Source organism: Carettochelys insculpta, chromosome 2, assembly GCF_033958435.1.
Source record: "Carettochelys insculpta isolate YL-2023 chromosome 2, ASM3395843v1, whole genome shotgun sequence".
Classification (NCBI taxonomy): domain Eukaryota; kingdom Metazoa; phylum Chordata; order Testudines; family Carettochelyidae; genus Carettochelys; species Carettochelys insculpta.
In genome coordinates, this window is record NC_134138.1 from 243,712,411 (window position 1) to 243,729,336 (window position 16,926).

General features: G+C 40.5%; 1 protein-coding gene across 4 annotated transcripts in view; it reads left to right on the top strand.

The window, feature by feature from the left end:
* The first annotated feature begins 14,083 nt into the window (after nucleotides 1–14,083).
* The window catches only part of MLLT10 (MLLT10 histone lysine methyltransferase DOT1L cofactor), a 284,997-nt gene continuing 282,154 nt past the window's right edge, over nucleotides 14,084–16,926 (top strand). For 2 of the 4 annotated variants that reach the window (XM_074984857.1, XM_074984860.1), the window contains exons 1-2: nucleotides 14,128–14,218; nucleotides 14,426–14,594. In XM_074984857.1, coding sequence (XP_074840958.1) covers nucleotides 14,426–14,594 — 169 coding nt within the window. In that variant the 5' untranslated portion in view covers nucleotides 14,128–14,218. Of the gene's footprint in view, nucleotides 14,223–14,425; nucleotides 14,595–16,926 lie in introns of all 4 variants that reach the window. The other 2 variants (XM_074984859.1, XM_074984858.1) reach the window with 2 other exon arrangements.

Below are 16,926 nucleotides of genomic sequence, written 5' to 3' on the forward strand. Positions count from 1 at the left end.
TACAACTATAATTCAGCCTGACTCCTTCCTTCCTAAGCAAAGTAATGCATACACTATTTCTTTAAATGTATAATTGTGAAATGCAACAGCAATTTACAGAACTAGTTTTACTAATGAAGATAACTCTTTTTCGTAAGGGGTCATGTGCATTTTCATACTAGGATTGCCACATGATTAGAGTATTGTTATTAGAATGTATGTTGTTTTTAAGCCCTGGACCAAACTTCAGGCACTGGCAGTATAAAATAAACCCTTTATTTTTCCCAGCTTTTGTGCAGAAATAGATAGATCATTTAATGAACATTAGCCTTGCTCAGGGATTTTAGATGCACTGCGTATAATAGGTGCAAAGAGGATACCAGAAAACAGAGGATATCACCAAGAGTCCAGTAACAGGGTGGAAGAACAGTATACAAGGACCTGTCTGCTATTTTAAAGTCAACCAAATGTGACATCACTACTTAAAATTTGCCATACATTTTAAACATCAGAAATAAGAAGACACAATGAAATTATTCAAATAAGTATGTGGATTAATTGTCAGCTGATAGTTTTTAAAATGACAATTTATCAAATATATCACACTAAGTTATTTCCATGTAAACAAATTAGCAAGGCATAGTTCTGTTCAGCATTTTTAAAATTTTATTTTTTCATGAGGGTGCATTATTCACACATCAAAAATTTTTGGAATTCAGTAAATTCACAAAATAACACGGCAGATGTTGATAATCCTGTTTTTAAAACACAGTTTTTAAAGGGATTTTTGGGCACATACTACAAGCCATGTTGTCTACTGACCCACAATCAATATGCAGTGACCTTTTACCCTTTTTTTGCCCCTTGACCCATCCTGATTTCAATGCAGCCTTTATAAATTTTCAAATCCTTGGATGTAAAGGGGATTTGGCAAAGCTTTGTTCTGAAAGGATCCTAAAATGTGCATTTTTAATTAGACAAAGGTAAAGCAATAAACCCCGGGGAAGATCATTCCTTACATACAGGTGAGCAATAGTAATTTCTATATCCAAGAACTACGTCCGAGAAAACACATTCTGCAAGCTGAAAAGCAATTACAAACGCAGGAGATCAGAAGGTTATGGATTGCGCCAAATTAGCAATGTGGCACAAATCACTTCCATGACGTAAGGGATAGCCAGGCCACAATCTTCCGGAGCTCCTCATCTCCAAGGGCTGTGGGGATTCTGGTGACCCGGGGAGAGGAGACTGGAATGAGAGAGAGAGAGAGAGAGAGAGAGAGAGAGATTTAATCTGAAGCTACAGGCACATTCCCTTATCTCTCTTGCTATCAGCCAGTTTAAAGGACACCATAATTATGATGGTGATAAAACAATGCCTGCTTGTGTGTGCTGAATAAATAAAGAATGTTTACTGCTCTAGAATGTTTCAATTCCAATTAAACGCTATCAAAGAAAAGTCACTTCCCCTCAGCCAGCCCCTATTTACCTTGTTTGTTGCAATATTTTCCTATGAAATACAAGGCTTCCAGAATGCCATTAAGGACAAGTTGGTGGGGAAAGAATAGAGAGCACACACTCTCGGTCCCACGGTTTATTTGGATCGTCTAAGCTTTTATTTGTTTATTTTTCGATGGCCAACTGCTTGGAGATGCAGTGCTAAAAGGCGCTTAAGTGTCTAGCCCCAACCATAGGCAAAGGAATTGGGAGTAATTAATGCAGCGCCCATAGGCGATAGAGGAAGGGGGAGGGAGAGCGGGGAGGGGGGCCGGGTATGGTCTCCTTGTTCCGACCCCCGACCAGAAACCAAAGAAGGTTGGGTCCAGCAGCGCCGGTTTCCTCTACATGCGAGACCCTTGGAAACAGGAGGCTGAAAATTCATCCCATTTACGAAGCTACAAGGATCATTTAAAATATTCATTGTATCAGGAAATCTCATCATAATCAGATTAAAACTAGGTTTGGGGGAGTGTTGCCTATGAGGCTGAGTACTAAGCACTGATTGGATTACAAAGAAATCAGTAAACTGGTCCTTTTTGAACGTTAGAGCAATAGTATGAATATTAATAGTAAAATGAAAACCAACCATTTTGCCCTGGTTGACACTTTTTAAAGCCAAGATTCTCCATTACGTTTAGAGGACACACTGCTTGCAGATACCATTGTAATTTAAACTCTACATCCCACATTTCTATGAGATTCTTGTTTATTTTTCAAGTCCATGCTTTACAAATGCTAATACCGTGCTGTAGATTGTAGTTTATCTCAAGCTGCCTTTTAGCTCGTTTAGCCTAAAAGATCAACACTGAATTTAAAGTTCTTAAATTAAATGTTCATGGGCGAAACATGTTATTTCTGTTTACTTGGAGCAGAATTTAGTGGAAAAGCCGAGTGTATGTATAGGTTTGCTAAACCGTTGTAGGCCCTTTTCTTTTTTAAAGTTTAGACCTCCAATACCCTCGATTCGACTGGCAGAATTAGGATGGACTTGGAGGGTCCTGAACGTGACCATTCACTAAGGGGGTGGGGGGGGGGCTACAGCTTGCAACAACGTGCTCGGCAACTTAATCTTACACTAAAAAAGGCAGAGAGCGAAAAATAATGGAATACAAACTCTCCCGATATTTGTAGTCACTCCTAAGGTGGATTGTGTATTTGAAGGCTGATGGGAACGTCTGGTTTTTGGAGCAAAAAGGAAAGAAGGTAAGCGTTTGTCCTTATATCCGCCAGTTCGTAGAGAAACAATGAAAGAACAAAGGGAACCACTTCTCCATTCCAACTCTTTACATTTTCTTCCTCCATTTCAAGCTTATTCTGAGGGGCTGAGGGTGGACTAGCTTAATTTTGCTTTTAGGACCGGTGTAGAAGGGTTTGGGTTTAAGAATTTTTTAGAAGGTTACGCAGCAATGTAATTCAAAGATGTTTATTTGCAAAGATCCACACAATAGCAGCAACAGCAGCCGCGTTTAAGCAGAAGTTGTTAATTTCATGGCTCTAAAAACTCATCGGCTACCCCCCTCAAGCCAACAGTGATCAAAGTTTAGTTTGTATGAGCGTGGATTGCAACCTTTCTCAGTATTTCAGTGATCCCCAAAGACAGACTGTAGTCGTGGGATAAAAGAGGTTTTAAAGTGCGTTTCCAGTAACGGTCTCCGTGCAGATTAGCGAAGTATGAAGGGAAACGGGAGAAAATAAAACTTTCGTGGAACAAATCAAATAAACTGTAGCAAGGATAGAGGCAGTGGGGGTGGGATTAGGTGTAAACAAATATAACTCGCATTTGGCTAAGCAGCAAAATCTCGCATTTTTGTTGCCAGTCGGTGTTGGTAGCCAACCTCTGCACGGCACATACTGAGCTGCCACACTGGATGGGGTTGTGGTGGAGAAAAACACCTTCCCTTCCCCGCCTCCCCCGGACCCCCGAAAGCAAAGCACGCGGATCAGACAGAGGAAACATAGCTCCAGAGTAGCCAGGAGATTGCCTGAGCAGCAGCCTCCGGTGCACTCTCTGCCCCACTTGCAGGGGAGACACGCTTGGTGTTTATGTTCCTGCTTTGCTGTATTGTCAGGGACAGCGGCATGGGAGGAGAGAGAGAGAAAAACAACCCGGACTTGTTGTTAAGCAAATTTAATGCATTGTTGGCAGCCTCTTCCCCGGGACAGAAAGTTGGGGGTGTGAAGTGCGAGGAGCCCCCTAGAATGTGCGTCCACATAACAATGTGCAACGCTGCGCGCGCGCGCGGCGGCTCCCTCCATTCATTCGAGCGCAGAGCGCGGGGGCTCCCGGCCGCTGACCTTTCACCTTCTCCCCTCCCCTTCCCCCTTCTCCCAGCGTTTCCTTTCCTTTTGCCGCTCGGGCACTGCCTTACCCACAATTCCTCAGGCCGGCCGCGCTCGTGCCGAGCTCGAGCCTGTCGTAATCGGCCCCCCCCACAACCCCCAGCTTTGGGCTCTCCGGAAGTCACCCATTCAGAGCGCAGCCCAGCGCCCGGGCAGCGGGAACCAGCACAGGCAAAGCCTAGGGGGGCGGGGCTGCGTGGATCAGTTGACAGAGGGCCCCTGTGCAGGCGGCAGGTTTTGGAGGTTCTCCTGTCATGGCCCCGAGTAGTATAAAACCTGGGGCTGGGAGCCGGTGTGTGTGGTGGGGGAGAGGGGGTCCTCATAAGTCTGAAGTGAACAGGTGGAATGGGTGCAGTTTAAAACAGCCCCCTCATGGCCCCGAATTGTATGTTGGGAAGCTAAACAATTGTGTGTCAACGCCTGGAATGGCGCGAAGAGGCTGCGAGATTCGGGATAGCCCGGAGTGCTTCAACTGCAGCTTAACCCCTACCGGGAGGAACAGCCCTGAGGCGTTTAAAGGGGTTATACGTGTGCTTGGAACAGGAGCTGGAGTATTTTCCCGCCCTGAATATAGCCTCTCTAGGCTACAACATAATGGAGGGTGGAGGGCAAACTAGAGAGAGAGAGATTATTCCAATGAGGTTAAAGTTATTAGACACAGGGGGAAGGGGCCAAGATCAGGGACAGTGCACAAGCTATCCCTCTCTGAAAGACAACAGGAGGGGAAGAGGACACCTTACAGAGAGAGAGAAAAAAAGAGAGAAGATAGTAGCAGAACTTGGACTGCCCCTGCAGCCAAATAACAGATGAACACAAAGTGGAGTAGACATATTATTGTACCTTTACCCAATATAGTAGAAAAGGAGTTTAGGCCATGAAGTGGGGGGGGGGGGAGGGGCAGAATTGTGTAGGAGGAGAAATATAGACAGGGAAGAAGAATGGGTCTCTGTTGCCTGTTGAATATTATTGGCAAACATGAGTGTCTCATATTTTAAAGTATCCTGTCTTGAGCCTTAAAGAAATAAGTGAAGAATCAAATGTGACATTCAGGAAATCACCCAAACATAAATATTTAGCTGTTAAACCCCAATATAATTATTTAAATCAAGTCAGGATTCCCCCTCCCCAACTTCAGTAAAACCCATCATCCCTAATTTTTTGTTCCAAGGGCTGATATCCTTCCGTTATTTAATGTTTTAACATGCCAGAGAGAAACGTCTGCTTTTATAAGCAGATTTTAACTAACAATATATAGGTGGTAAAGGAGATTAAAACATATTTAATTATAACCCCATTCCACTAATACAAATCAAATTAAAAAATAACTGCATTTTATAACATTCGGTAATAGCCCACTAAAATAATTAACGTTGGTTTGGTATACTGTATTTTCCGGTTAATAAGTGAAAGGTTTGGTCTACATGCAAAGTTGAAGTTAGAAAGAAGCTGATTAAAACACCTGGACTTAAGTCGTCTCCCCTCCCAAACAAACCCTTAGATTTAGTTTGACTATTAACATTTAACGAATGGGCAGTAAGAGTTTAATAGGAGCAGCGTTTAGTTGAGAGAAGAGTCACATAAAGGGGAGGAAGGAGTTGTAGCAGGAAAGCTAAGGCGCTGGAGGTTCTGCAGGAGACTGTAGAGAGGAAAGGGCTGCTGCTGTAAGGCCGTTCTGAGTGAGAGTCGATGGGTTTCGCCAAACTGGAATGCGCAAAAGAGGAAGGAGAATTCAAAATGCTCCTGCGAATGACTGGGTTACCTCGCTTCCGGAGGGCTGCATTTGAATGAATGGAAGGGTTGAGACCAGCTGCAGTGGCAGAGTGCAATAACCAGGTTCGGGAAGGCTGCAGGGAATCCCTGTCAGCTCTCCAGAAAGGCAGTTAAGATGATATAGAGCAATATATGGCGATATTGGAGAGGGTAATGTCTCCTCTATTGCCTGCTGCACTGTCCTCTTCCTTTTGCCAGTAGCTACACCTAAGAAGAAAGGAGTTGGGGTTCAGGGAGAACAGCGCTGACCTGTGTCGTGTGCAGCACTGTCCCCTGAAGGGGGGAGGGAAGCATTGCGCTTAACCCTCCTGCTGCAGTGCTTCCTCCTCTCCTGTTGGCAGTGCTCGTGCTATGTGAGGAAATAAGTAGAACTGAGGCCAGCTGGGGGAAGGCCAGTGGTAACAAGTGGACTTGGCAGGAACCTGGTACATCAGCATAATTGGAACCCTGAACCCAGGAGAGGATCTGGAGAACAGCTGGCAGCAGGCCAGCTAAATAATCTCCCGGTCTTCTTTTAAAACACTTATATTGAGGGTGAGCAGCTGACAGAGTAACTCTGTGGGTGTCCTCAGCAAAAGGAAGGCGAACTCTTCGGCTTGTGCGTTGGTCAAAAGGGCTAGAAGAGGACTGTAGCTGGCTGGGAGAGCAAAGGGAAAATAATGCAAGAGAGGCTAACAGGGAGAGGGGGTGGGCTCATGTAGCAACACGGAGGGCTATCACACAGAGATTGACTAGCAAGAAACTGCAGCCTGGGAGCGGGGCGGGCTCCTGAAGAGAGCAGTTAGCGAGGAAGAAAAGGGACTGCAATGAGCGAGCGGGGCAAGCCCCAGCCGTTGAGGCAGGAAATGCAAGCAGGCGGGTTTGGTGGAGGTTGCTGCAGTGAGAGCGCGGGGTAGGCGGCCTGTCGACGGCGCAGTGAATGAGTGGCTCGGATGGACGGGCTCGAAAGGGCTGCAGCGAACGAGAGGAAGTGTAATTTGGGCTCCTTTTCCTCCAGCCGCTCCCATTGTTCACAGGCCGCCTTCTTCGCGCTGTTTTCAGCTGCCTGGGTTTGTCCTGCCAGATCGAGGGAGGGAGACGAGTTGTGGCTGCACCAGCATTTTCTGTTTGCTCCAAACAGTTGGGTGATGGCTCAAGTTTGTGTTATATCCTACTCAACAGCTCAGGGGTTTCCAACAAGACAACTGGTAAATAAAGTATAGAGGACTATTTAAAAGTGCTATTCAATGAGGGATGTTCCAGTGAGGCTGTAATTTACATGGTACACAAAAGGTAAAAACCTCACCATAGGGCTGGATTTATACACAGAAGAACGTTTGTGAGTGGATGTTAGGACGGGACTTCCTAGAGAACGGAGAAAAGCAACTTTAAGAACCGCAGGACTTGGAATAATAAGTACGGCCAAACAGAATTTTGAAAAGAACGTGTTTGATTTTTTTTGTTTTTTTATAAAACCAAGGATTACTCATATTTTGCATGTAAACAGGGAAGCCAGCAATTTCTTCAAATACTAATTGCGTGTTTGTTCAGTTTAAAATAGTAAAAAAAGAAAAAAGTACTTCCCAGGAAAAATATTTTGTTTTAATATTTTGCAAAAATTTACTTAAAAATAAATGATATAAGCACTCCATCCAAATCTGTTCTTCTCACTCTATATAACATTAGACCAGTTAACTAACTTGCTGTTGAAGAAAATTTTCCAAGTGCTGTATTTTTAAAGCAAAAATAACCTTTGCGCGTTTCAAGTTAGTAAGAAAGTAAAACAGAGGGGAGTGTCTAATAATTTCTGATTAATTTATGGAGACCTGTTTAAATAGTTTTGCACAAATTCCTTCTAAACTGAGATTGGTTTCAGTAAATTTGTTTCACAGGGCTTAGACTTTTAACAAATTAGAATTGACGACTCATTCAAAATTACATTTACACATCACTACAGACTAACATTGGACAAAAGTTTTGATCTATAAAAAGTTAACAGATGTTTATAAATAGCAATGATTGTCAGCTAGATGCTAAAGACTGTGTTTTCTCCCCACCGTGGAAACTTAGGCGTTTGCAGTCGCGTTTAAGTTGTTTAGAAGTATATACAGAACTTACTTTTTGCTGTTCCCTTTCCTTCACTCTAAACTTACAGTTTTGTGGGACTCTATCACTTACTAAAATGCAATTACATTTAGATGGTAGAAGTCTTAAAAATCCGTTGAAGATTGAACATGCAAATAATATTTCACACGAGAAAAACTACCAATTTAATTGGCTTAAAATAAGTAAAATATTTAAGACATTTGTTTGTTTTCCCAGTTGAAATGCATTTACTCTCAAATGCTGTTAGGTGATTTTCAAAATGCAAATATAACTTGAGCAAATGTAATTTAAAATGAAATTTATATGCAATCTTATTGTTTTAGCTAATATACATCACGGATTCAAAATTTCCTCGTTGTGGGAAAAAGATTTTAAAATAGTGAGGGGAACACCATATCTGGCTATTCTCCTGTGTTCTTTGTATTGTACTTGTCTTACATGGTATAGGTTGAGGTATTAATATAGTCCTTACACAAGTGATCGTTGTTTTTAATTGGGGAAGTACAATAATATAAAAATTAACCACATTCCAATTTCAAGTACCCTGGTAAGATAGAGAAAAAGTAATTTGAAGGTTTGTGTGCTTAATTCACTGGAAATGTTAAGCATCCCCAGATAGACCCTATTTTAGACTGATCAGAAAGTTTTTAAAAGATAAAACACCATGCAGAGAAGAATTATGTGCGCATTTACAAATACAAAATCAAAATTACTTTTAGCAACTAGCAGTGGAAACAGCTCATGGATCCAAACTCTTTTTTATTGCATTTGGCAACCTCTTTATTTCAGTGACACAATACAATTAATTAACATATTCTTGGGCGTGTTTTTGAGATTGGGAGGAGATGGCCCCTTATTGAGAAGAAAAAACTTTAAATAAAAAAGTAACTGTTTCGTCCAAATGGTACTTGGCAAACTAGGGTAATATCATTTACGCAGTCCACGAATCTGTTTAATTTACTCCAAGTTGCTTTAGTATATAATGAAACCGACTTTTCTCTTTCCCATCTCACTATCTTGAAACTGCATATATGGATTTAATTTATACACATCAGTCTTAAAATAGCTTTATACCAAGACACTTGATTAGATATTCATGATGCCATTTCCTTTATTAATTATAGTATAAATGTAACTCTTAAGTGGAAATAAAGGAAATGTGACTATATTAAAATTACACTAACAATCATAATACACAAAAAAATAAGGTATTGCTTGTATAAAATGCTAATTTAAGAAATTATACACAGATAAATGCATGCATAAAGACAATTTAAGTTTTGGTTTTGGAATGACAATGTAACTATACTTCTTAAAAACCCAATAAATTAATAAATACATCACAAAAATCCCAAATTTACAGTGGATATTAGTCTTATCTAAAGAAAAGCTGTGTATGGCATTTAAAGCACAAATCTAAATTCCAGAGTTTACTCACCCAGCTTTTCAACGATTAACACAGCATTAATGTTCAGTATGGTTTGCTGGAAGTTTATTTCAGGTTCTTTTGTAATATACTGTAATTATTATTTTGACCTTAGTTACATAAAAACGTGGTTAACAGTTAAACACATGTTTAATGTAGAGAATTATGAATGTATTGTTAAATTTAAATCTTTAACCTATATCACTTAGGGAACGTTAAATCTTTTAAAAAGAACTAAGCACCATGCTTAAAAATATTCTGTATTACAATTCCTCTTTTTAGAACTTTGGCATAAGATTGTTCATTCAAAGAAAAAACCTTGCATCATGTTTACAGTAAACCTCAGACTAGAATTAACATTTAAATGTCAACATTAGTAACATAAGCAGTACTTGAAAACCACCTATTTCATTCATTGCTGCTAGTTAAATAGAATTTGCCAGAGGTCTCCAAAGGTGATAGTGCAATTAAAACAATAAAATTAATGTTTTTAAACAGTATATTTAAAGGAACAGTGAAACACTACTGCCATTCTAAAACATTTAAAACTATACTTCTATTCACACCAATGACAATGAGAATAAATGAGTAGGCATAGTATTCACAGCAAACATCTGGCACAGTCTTAGATACTATTACTCAAAAATATGTATAATCTATAGCTGTATGAGATATAACCCACTACATGAGAGATTAATGAGTATGAAAATATTTAAATTATTACAAATTATGTACTGGTATAGAATACTATATAGTGGTTTGAGAATTGGTATTCATGTACTCAAGAAAACAGAAAACTCTGCTTATAATGGTATAACTTATGATCAATCATACAACAAATAGATGCATATTTTAATAAGGATTTCATAGATATGCTATGTTCCTCATAATTGAACATGGCTAAATTTGTTGGATCCAAGCCAATCTGCCATTTAAATACACTATGTGCAAAGGTCAGAATGCAAGAGTCACATTCTGTCTACATTGTGTACAGTGACTGTTTGCTGCTTCTTTCCTAGGAATAAGCAAATAGCCATGATTAACATTGATTTTCATTAAAGCTATTTGTGATGTTAACACGTATAAACAGGAGGCAAACATAATTTCCAATATATTTTAAGTAGAAAAACATAAGCATTATTAACATACCTACTGAATGTCAGGTTATTGTAACTATTCTTATTTTTAATTACGTATTTTGTTTTACATCATATCCCTTTGCACTCAGATCAAGATGAAAGCCCTTAGAATATAGGCTCAATTAAAAATAGTCTAAATTTTCTAGGAAACACTTCCTTGCTATAAAGAAGCCAGTTTTCCTACCTAGAAGCCCAGAAACACAACTCCTAAATTTACCTCTTGGTTAGCATACAGGACAAATGAATTTCTTTGTTTTGTCTGCTATTCCTCAACTGTCTATATCTAAGGAATTTTCAGAATATTGCACCTGCTTTAATTTTTAGTATGATGTATTTCTGTGAATTAAATGATTAAACAGGAAGCCCTTCTTTCACAGGATATGTTTTTGCATGTCTTAAAAAGGTTTAGACAGATTTAAAGAAAAAGTTCTAAAATGATATTTGAGAACTATTATAGGAGATTGCTAATTGCTAATCAAAAATATAAAGACCTCTTATTTTGTCAGTGAGTCTGAGGTGCTGCTATAATGCATGCAATCACTGAATACCCTGTTAAACATTTCCTAGAATAGTATCTTTAACCTTTTTTCAAACAATTGCCAGGTTGTAAGTACAATTACTATTCATCTCTCAGGATAAAAATAAACAAACAAACTGAGAAATTTAAAATATAGAAAGTATACAGAAAAATGTATAATCTTGTTTTGTATCCTTTCCCTCATAAGTTTACTGTTAATTTTCATGTTTTGTAGACAACTCTTAAAACCATTGTATTTAGCCCATGCACACAAGTTAAAATTTAATCATTCATGTTTGATTTATTTAATTTTTAATTGTTATAATCCCACATATGTGTATGAATCACTTAAAGAAGTCAGCCCTTCTTGTTCCCAAAGAAAATCACCCCCTCTGTATCATGTCAAAGCTTATTAATCACCAGACTAATAAAAATAGATGTTACAAGATTTTATTTCTGATCCCATGGCTGTTACAGGCACACTTCTTGCAGTGCTTATTTTGTGGCAATGCATTTCTTCTTCTTCTTCTTCTTTGCATTTCAAAGGTCTCCTCCAAATGCTTGTTTAACAGAACTACCAAGAGGTTATCTAAATTCTGCCATCAAATATTACACACTTCCATAAGGTAGTGATTATGGATTTTCTTATGATGTTCATTCCATCATAGGAACTAAACTACAATCAATTAAAAATAAGTAAATTTTTATTAAATAATTTAGAGCATTGGAGTTTGACAGCATTTTTACAAAAGCAAATTTCAGACTGATCAGTACTGAAGTGGAGTTACTTATACTGTCAACGTATTGTACAGACAGATCTAAAACATACTTTTATTTGAAATATGCTAAAGTTGTGCAAAAGATATTTCTGCTGAAATCTTTTGATTATTGTTGTTGTTGTAAGACTTTATTTTTTGACAACTTTAAGTTTTATGAAGAGCCAAATCTTCAAATAATTAACATTTCATGGACAAATTTATTTAAAATAAAAAATTACAAAACGAGTGTCTTAAAGTACCATTACCTTATTAGGAAAACCTTCCAAATTGCTAACAACCAGTGGAAAAAATTGTTTTAGCTTTTAGTTGCAATTTAAGTTTTTTCCAAGCATGGATCTGTTAATTCCTAAAACCACAGTATGTTTGCTATATTATCACAAAAGGACATACATATTTATTTTCCAGTATTTCCTGTCAGGGACATTAGGAAAAGAAGTGCTTTTGTACCATGATTTTATTCTTGTCAGGTTTAACAAAATAATTGGGGATGCTGTTTAAATTAGATGTCATTTTCCTGACAGGAATGAGGAAGGCCTGGGACACTGTATCTCTCAGCTTCAAATAATTTGTGGGTTTTTAGAACTTCAGGATATTAAATCCTTTATTCCCAAACAAAGTAGTTGGTGTGCACCTGCAATTTTCAGATTTTACAAGCCCAAAAAGTAATCAAAATTGTCTTGCCAAAATGTCAAGTAAACAGTTTCACCTTTTAACTTGTATTCTCACTGGCATTATAATTCTTTTGTTTTGAAGGAAAGTCACTTGATGATTTTACAGAAACAGAACTATATTCAATTCCGACTCTTTTATGATATCCTGTTTTTAAATAACACAATCTAATGTCTGTACATTGCCATATATACTTTTGAAGGAATTTTCAGAAGATTACAGATTTAAATAGCCCTGTTGTATTAATAAAATGTTTAGCTAGGGCTTATCTATGCAAAAAATGACCTTCAGTACTCCTTTTCCCTTCTCCACAGTTCTTCTTCCTCTATCTATCTAATTTCATTTGGAACTTTGAAGGAGAGAAAGAGCCTGACCTAAGATATTTTCCACACAAACTGCACTGCATACTCAAATATCCCAAGGGGCTAGAGTTGTGCACATCCCTCCTCCCCTTCCACAGAGCAGTTCTTCACAAACCATTCATATGTGCAGAGGTTTTTTTAATTAGCAATTTATAAAATGCACCCAACCCCACAATTTCTGGGTATAAGTAACAACATTTAGAACAAAATATATAATTGACTAAAATATTAAGGTAAATAAATTACAAAATGTTACTAAGCCAGGCTTACAAATGCATCAGGAACATTTACCAGCCCATGTACAAATTTTGCTTGCCTGCCCTTTAGCATGACAATGAAAATAAATCAGTGGTATGTTTCTGGGGGAAAAAAAGGGAAAATTATTACTGGCCTTAGGGCACGTGAGGGAGCAGAATTTTGTGAAGGCTGTGTTTAATCTCGCTACACTCCCAACCATCACCACAATTAGTTCCTTCTGCTACAGCCCTACCTGCTTACAATGGAGAATTGAAAAGCCTTAGATTTTCCTCTCTACTGACCACCTTAGCCACCCCTCCCCCCACAGTTGTCTCCGCTTTTTTAAATAGACAGCAAATGAATTTACATTAAAAACATTAAATTTACATTACATTAAAAATAATTTGGACAAAGAATAAACTACTGTTACATAGAGAACAGTGCACTCAAGCACTGTTTTTGAGTAGGGCCTGTCTGTCATCTGATTGTCATGTCTTTTATTCAACAACACATTTACATTAGTGGCAATAACTGCCAAGCTGGGATGCACCCACATTACAAAAGCTTTTGGGTGCAAAAACCCAGAACTAATAATTACAATTGATCATCGGTATGATGTGTTCATTAGTCACACTGAAGGGAAAATAAACAAGAGAGCACAGACAGTGTGGATGAAGGTGAGATGCCGCAGAAGTGTGAAGGAATGAATCCTGCAGTCACACTGAGGACAGCAACAAGATACTAGAAAGATTTTTCTGGAGTGGTGGATTGGGAGCGTTTTAGTGCAGCCTCACCGAGGGGTGTGTGAAATGGCTCTGGCCCACCCACAGCCCCACCACAAAGGTATGAAATTTTGCAGGCGGACTGAAAAATCCCCACAAGCCGGCAAGGAGCCTAGCCTGCGGCTGCACACAGGTCACTACCCAGCTAACATGGGGAACCAGGGCTCAAGCCTGCCAGGCGGTGGTGTATTAGGCCTTTGCTCCAATGATGAGGGGCCGCCACCCGGGCGGGGGGAGGGCGTCGCTTGGGGCATTGGCTTGAGCTGCAGCTCCGTGTGCAGCCCGACCCAGCCAGCTCGCACATCAGGTGGCAGAGACACTGGAGTCTTCTGGCTCGCGCGCGCTCTAGCTGGCTCCACGGCTCACGCGCGCGCAAGTTCAGGAAGCGTGGGGGGTGGGGACGCCTTTTCCTGAGCCAGTCTCTGCCTCGCGCACGCGCTCTTGCTGGGTATTGGTTAGAACCGTTGGAGGGTCAGAACTCCGCCGACGTTCGCGTTCTACTGGCGGCCCATGAGGCACCGCGAGGTAGCCAGGACCCAGGCCTTCGCCACAGGGAGGTACAACGCGCCTGCGCGCGGGCCTTGCTGGGTCGCTTGCCTGCAGACTGCTGTCGTCCTCAGTGTGCGGCCCCTGTGTGCGTGCGTGACTGACTGATTCAGCCCAGGGCGGGGGGAGCGAGCTAGGAGACGCTCAGCCCACGGACTGGGTCCTAAATCATTGCCGTGGCGGCGGCGGCGGCGGCGGCGGCGGCGGCTGAGCGCCTGAGGGGGAGCCCGGCCGGGAGAGGGAGAGAGGCAGGGACGCTGCTGTGTGCGGTGTTGACGGTGTTTTTAACCCTTAGATGGTCTCCAGCGAGCCGCTACTGCTGCCTGTGTCACTGGAGGGCGAGTTCTCCAATAGTATGAAGGAGATGATCGGTGGCTGCTGCGTGTGCTCCGACGAGAGGGGCTGGGCCGAGAACCCGCTGGTATACTGCGACGGGCACGGCTGCAATGTCGCAGTGCATCAAGGTGAGTGAGTGCCCGGCCTACAGACTGCCACTGCCCCCTCTACCATTTCTTCCTGAAACGAGCACTTCCGCCGCCCCCCGCCGCTCTTTCTGAACACCCACATGTTCTTCACCTGCCTGCACATCTCTAAACCCAGCGTGCACCTCCGCCTTTTAAAACGGCTTTCTCACTCCCTTTTCTTCCCCGACAACGTGCCCCTGCCACATCAGCTGCCCACCGTTCCCCTAACCATGCCAGTTTCCTTTCCCCCCCACCCATCAAACCAAGTACCTGTCTGGGGGAAGCCAAGACGGGAGAGGCTGCGAGGAGTGTGCAAAGGGAGCTGTTAAGATTGCCCCTTCTGTTTGTTTCTTTCCCTGAAAGTTGGTAGTGATTTAGTGCTGTTGATTCCAAGATAGTACAGAAAGAAGAGGTGCAAGATAATGTTTTGACTGGCCCACCTTCTCACGGAGAAAGAATCAAGCTCCTAAGATGACACAGAGCTCTTTTTTTCTTGAAGGAGAGCTCTTGGTAAGGTCAGATGTTTGTTTCTCAACAACAGAAGTTGGTCCAATAAAATTTATTACCTCACCCTTCTTGTTGCTCCTTCCCTGAATGTCATTTGGCTGATATTGGCTGCTAGTTGTGGAGACTTCCTGTTGTGGTGGTTTTGGTGGTGGAGGGGGCTGGTATTTCTAGCTGCCATTGGATTCGCTTGGATTAAGGAGGAACGAGATTGGTTGGTATCTAGCTCTGTCTGTGATGAACAGTGTATATGTGATTAACCTGTTGCTGTCATTGAGTTGCCTGTACTTTGGGAGGAGGGGGACAGGCTGTAGTGTTTTCACCTGACTAGAAAAGGAACAGAACGATCATAATTTCTAAATAAGGCGCAGAAAGAAGGAACTGTAATGGCAGTTAGTTTCTCTTTTCACCAACACCAAGCTGATTGCATCTAAAATAAACTCTCTGTTCTTTAATCGTTTTATAAATATGTTAACAAATCAAAGCAGTGGAGAAGCTGGTGTCTTATATCCCAATAATTAGTCATGTAATATTTGTGAGAGACTGTGCCATTTGTGCTTTACTCAGTAAATATTTTCTACTGCTGTCTTTGTACTACATGCAAAACAGTTCAGACTTTGTTACTTGATTATAATTAGTTACATTGGGTTAGACATGCAATGTGTTGTGAAGCTTACTCCCTGTTCATAATATGAAAGTGGGAGCAATTCAGATAGAACTGTGAAGGAATGAAGTTGTTAATTTTAAAGAATTTGGTGTCATGAGGTGAAAGCAGGCTGAAGAGTAATGAGTCTGGCTTTGATTTAAGGTTGCTCTGTCCTCAGAGTGGAGTTGATGCTCAAAAGGTGTCTCAATTTGCCTATACTATAGTCATGTTAACATCAGGATTTTGGGTTTTTGTTTTAATGTGGTTTTGAATAAGAGAAGAAAGACCAGAACATAAAAAGTATTTATTTTCAGAAGAAGAAGGCATTCATTTAGGCCAAATTGAGTACATTTACAAATATACATTTCTTACCTTTGTTAACGCTAGTTCGGCTTCATAAGTGTTGGTAATCTTGGGAATCCTAGGGTCTTAAATATGGTTTTCTAAGGCTGTGTCTACACTTACATTCCTCTTTCGAAAGAGGCATGCAAATAAGGGAAATCAAAAATGTGAATAAGGTGCAGATTTAGGTATCTGGTGCCTCATTTGCTTATTCTTATTTCAACAGAGCTTCCTTCAAAACAAGAAAAGCAGTGTAGATGGGTTTACTTTTGAAACAGACCCATCTTCGAAAGAACCTCTTCTTCTACACAGCTTTCCTTCTTTTGAAGGAATATGCAAATGAGGTGTCAGATATGTAAACCTGTACTCAATTTGGCCTTATCTGCATTTTCTATTTCCCTCATTTGCATGCCTCTTTCAAAAGAGGAATGTCAGTGTAGAAACAGCCAGTGGGATCATATGATAAGATTTGAAAAAGGTGTAGCAGCCCTTCTGTGTTATGATTCTCAATATTTCTATTGCCAGTGTAGCTAAACTAGAGTTAGCACTATGGGATAAGTTTTGAAAAAATGACCCTAATGTAGACAGGGACTCTCAATTTGGAAATAACTGTATTGCAGCCACATATATTCAAAAGCAGACATGGAAGGAAGGATGCAATTTCAGGAATATAATCTGATGATGATACTCTTAAGTTTTTGAGGTCAGAAGCTATTGTGGTGGCTGCAAAAAAGGAAGAACACCTGTCTTAGATCTATTATGTTACAGTATATAGTATATTTTGAGTCCATGATATTAAAAATGATGCAAATCTAGACAGCTGACATTGTGGAATTGTTA